Source organism: Dysidea avara, chromosome 11, assembly GCF_963678975.1.
Source record: "Dysidea avara chromosome 11, odDysAvar1.4, whole genome shotgun sequence".
Classification (NCBI taxonomy): Eukaryota; Metazoa; Porifera; class Demospongiae; order Dictyoceratida; family Dysideidae; genus Dysidea; species Dysidea avara.
In genome coordinates, this window is record NC_089282.1 from 5247477 (window position 1) to 5251990 (window position 4514).

At 36.7% G+C, this 4514-nt stretch overlaps 1 protein-coding gene across 1 annotated transcript; it reads left to right on the forward strand.

Moving 5' to 3' along the window:
* Positions 1-1999: 1999 nt before the first annotated feature.
* LOC136239385 (uncharacterized) lies at positions 2000-4256 on the forward strand. The gene is made up of 9 exons (XM_066030121.1): positions 2000-2065; positions 2216-2785; positions 2844-2957; positions 3012-3179; positions 3232-3402; positions 3568-3684; positions 3739-3880; positions 3924-4051; positions 4117-4256. Exons 1-8 carry the CDS (start codon positions 2015-2017, stop codon positions 4031-4033), a joined length of 1443 nt encoding a protein of 480 aa, XP_065886193.1. The 5' UTR covers positions 2000-2014; the 3' UTR covers positions 4034-4051; positions 4117-4256.
* The last annotated feature ends 258 nt before the right edge of the window (positions 4257-4514 follow it).

Sequence of the window (4514 nt, forward strand, 5' to 3'; positions counted from 1 at the left end):
GTGGTTATAAATCAGAAACTATGGAATGTATGGAGCTAAAAATTTGCATGAGTGATAAGCACCACAGGTACTACAAACGTACCAAGTTTCGTCAAAATCCGAGAGGTGACCCTAAATTCCTTGTTGATTTGACATGGAATGACCCACAGGCAAGGATTACAGAACGCTACATGTGGCAAGGAGTAGGAAAGGATGTAAAAGCATTTGTAAGTACATACCTATACAGCTATACCTTGGGGGTATACATATATGCGGAAGTATATCATGCAGTTGATGCCTTGCAATTTAGAATAGCAGACTAATACTCAGCTTTCACAATACGTATACCAAACAGCTATGTAATTTGGTTGCTTATTACAGTATGATGCCCCTGTTACATCTTTTTGGTCTTGTCAGTTTTACTTTATGATAATGTTGTAGACATATATAATAATTATGATTATGTTGAAAATTTACCCTGCTTGCATGCTTCTATACCACTTGCAACTGCAGTATTCTGTTTTCTAAATAGCTACATAAATGAAAAATGACCCAATTATATCAATCAACATGTTGGAGTTGCTATAGAACTGTACTGCAAAACTCTATTAATTTTATATGCTTTCAGATTGTAAAGAACAATGGTTTACCATGCACGTATACATAATGCCTTTGCACAAGATGCAAAATATTTCATCAGTAATAAACTTGCATCATCACATTTTTCTATACATCTAAGGTGAAGGAATGTGATGTGTGCCAACGGATGACAAAGAAAATGGACACAGGGGTACCAGAACTTAACCCTATTCCAGTTGTAGCAACTTGGTACCACATTGGAATAGACTTTGTCGGACCACTAAAGCACAAGTCCACTCAAGGAAATTGCTATATTCTGACAGTAGCAGACTACTTTAGCAAGTTTGTGCAGGCATTTGCTTGCAGCAATAAGGAATCCTCAACCATGTTTAGTGCTTTGTTTAAGGTATATATATATATATGTTGTGTGTATAATGCACATGTTTACTTAACGTTTGCAAACACTTGGACGTATAGACTAATACAGAACTACAGTATATGTTTGTTAAAGCAGCTATATAATATGGGTCGGAAAAGAGTTGTATAGCCAGTTATGTGGGCCGTTTAACCCGTATTCTCCCAGCATACCAATTCCAGTATTCATTTTCTACGTCTAATTGAAACATTTTGTATAGCTGTATGAAAACCTTTGGCTAAATCACTTATCTTAGCAAGATGTGAATCTTGCTTACTTGGATGTCAATAGATTAGCTTTAGTATTCCTATCCTTTCACGCGGCTGCTGAAACTTATTAATTTTGTCATAGCTTCATCATAAAGGATCCTTTATAATTAAGCCTATCACAATCCTATGCTATGATCACCAAAATATTTTGACTCGGTTACTGGATGGTAGAAAAGTAGCTAGATAGAGATGGTAGAGAAGCAGCTAGGTGCTGAAAATTTCAATTTGATTGCTTATTGTATGTAGGAGTATGTAAAACAACTGCACAATATTTGGGAGATTACGGAATACAGAATAACCGTGCAGAAGTAATACATGTACTTTGAATGTTTGTCATTAATGTGAAACTGTGCATGCAGTTAATAACATCCACAGGTGTCCAAATTGACTTAAAGAATACTTTTGTATGTTGCATCTAATTCTGTTTCCATGCAGTAACAATAAAACAATGCAAAATAAAATCTACTAATACATTCGGAAAAGTTCACACATATACATGAACACACACACGCACACACACACACACACACACACACACACACACCCAAGACGAAGCAATGTATTATAGTGTGCTGCAAAAATGTAATTAAATACTAACAGAATGAAGTAGTCATTATAACCCAAGCAGCCACCAGAACCATGCAATTCAAAGTGTACCATGTTATTTACTTGCATATTACATACTTTACAGTTATTCATGCAGTTTGGATTTCCAAGAGTAATTACTTCTGATCAAGGAAGTGAATTTAACAATCACCTTGACAAGAAATTGATGAAGATGATGAAAATTGACCACCGTTTGACTACCCCTTACCATCCTCAGGTAACTACTACTCTACTATCCTATATTATATGCTATGTTGTAACTAATCAACATTAATAGTTGCATGGTAAAGAAATGCATAGTGCTATAATATGCATATTTACCTTATGCACTTTAAGTAGATACAACTGTATTATGTGTCTGTTGTAGGCAAACGGCTTGGTTGAGCGTTTTAACCAGACCATCCAGAATGTGCTGGTAAAGTTTGTTAATGAGAAAAAGGAACTCTGGGAAGATTATTTAGACACCTGTGTTTTTGCTTACAATACTTCTAAACACGAGTCATCAAAATACTGCCCTTTTGCTGTGATGTTTGGACGACAAGCTCTGTTACCTGTTGAAATTCAATATCCCAAAGAAGAAGATATCGTACAGCACTTGGATCATAATGATGAAGTTATAGAACAACATTTCATTCATCAAACAAAAGTAGCACAAATTGTGAAGGAGAACATACTCACCGCTCAAAAGCGTCAAAAACAAGTGTATGACAGGAAGCATCATAACCCAGCTAAATTCAAAGTTGGAGCATTGGTTCTTAGAAAAGATATGAAGAGGAAAAAGCGGGCTGGTGGAAAAATGGATTATAAGTGGCAGGGTCCTTATAAAGTTGTGAAGTCTGTTGGTAAAGGAATTTTTCAGATCCTAAACACCAATGACATTAAACAGACTTTAAAAGTCCATGGTACACATTTGAAATTGTTCTATCCACCCAAGAAGGTACATGCATGTATGTGCGGCACACAGGTGTGTGTTTATGTAAGTTATAATTGTATAGGCAACTGGTTGTATCTCAACATCTCATGACGAAAGTGATAATAGTGGCAACACATCTGTCAGAAGTGGAAAAGGATCCATTTCACATGATCCTAGTGCCAGTGTGAGCGACAAAGTAAGAACTTATAACTGCATGTTAATTGATGTAATATTATCTTGCAATACATAGGAACCATGCAACTCGATATCCCAGTATGATGACAATATCAAGACTGACCAAATAGAGGAGGACAACACATCAGTTGTTACTCACAATACTTGTACACATACTTCAAAATCTCACAACCCAACAGTGTCCATTATCTCACATGAACCTAGTGCCACCAAAAGTGATAAAGTAAGATTATTTGATACTATACTGTAATATTTATATCATGTACATGTTATAGGATCCCATCTTGACATCTCAGTGTGATGAAGATACTAAGACCAAAATTTTGGACCAAATGGATGATGGCAACATATCAGTGCTCCTACATGCTCGTACATCTCATGATCAGAGTGACTCTTCTTCAAGAACGTCCATTTCTTATGATCCTAGCAGCATCATGAGTGACAAAGTAAGTAATGTATAGGCTTATTGCCAAGCATGGTAACTATGGTTGTAGTGCAGCCAGCATACATACTTTGAGTAGTTTTAATAAGCTCACTGATTTGCTGGTTACATAGCTACTGTAGCATACTATATACACCCACGTGGAATTCTATATGAGTACATGTAATAGGAACCCAGCTATCCCAGTTTGATATCACGATGGGATGAGGAAGATATCACTCACTGTAAAGATCTAGTACGAATGAATAAGGAGCAAGGGCACAATGTATCAGTTGCTATTAATGTGGTTAGAGGTTCCTCCAATTCGTTCTTCACATATCTTACTAATGTCTATTTTCAGAATTGCCCATTGGTTTACAGTTCCCCAAACAAGCAGGAGGCTACTTCCCAGAGTTTGGCAGTTTTAGTGCACCTGCGCTATCACCTATTTACAGCCAAAAACTGGAACACTGAATTTAAAATAAAGCCTACATCTGATAAAGGTAAATTGTGATAGCTGGAAAAACATCACAACAGTTCCAATAGGAAAGAGGGTTGTTGATATGATATTCTCACCACCAAAGCACATTGTTACCAAGAGAAAGCTGAATTTCTCTGATAGTCCTGATACGAATTCAGTTAAGCCATTGAGATGACGTCGCAAGCTTATAAAGGTTGTATTTTGTTGTGATAATTCCTTGACAGCTATTGTAATTATTGTGTGCTTACCATTACACAGAGATGTGAGGAGTTTCAGAAAAACACCGTAACAAAGCCTCCTACAATAGCGGAACCATCAGTGGTAGCACCTATGATTGCGACAACAACAGAGACAGTGGAATCCAAGATAACAGCCACACCTAACGTAACAGCTACAATGTCTACAGCAGTAACAGGAATGATTAATACAGCCGGAGCCAACAATGGAAGCATCATACCACTTACAGCCTATGTATGTTTTTGTGCTGTGGTACATATGACTCATATATATACATACAGGATCAGCTAAAAGCTATCTGGAAAAGAAAGCCGTGCTATGTAATTAAAGCTAGGTTTGGACATTTGGCTATACATCAAGGTAGCTTTCACAACTTGAAAGGAAATAACTGGTTAAATGATGAGGTCAGTGCATTGTAT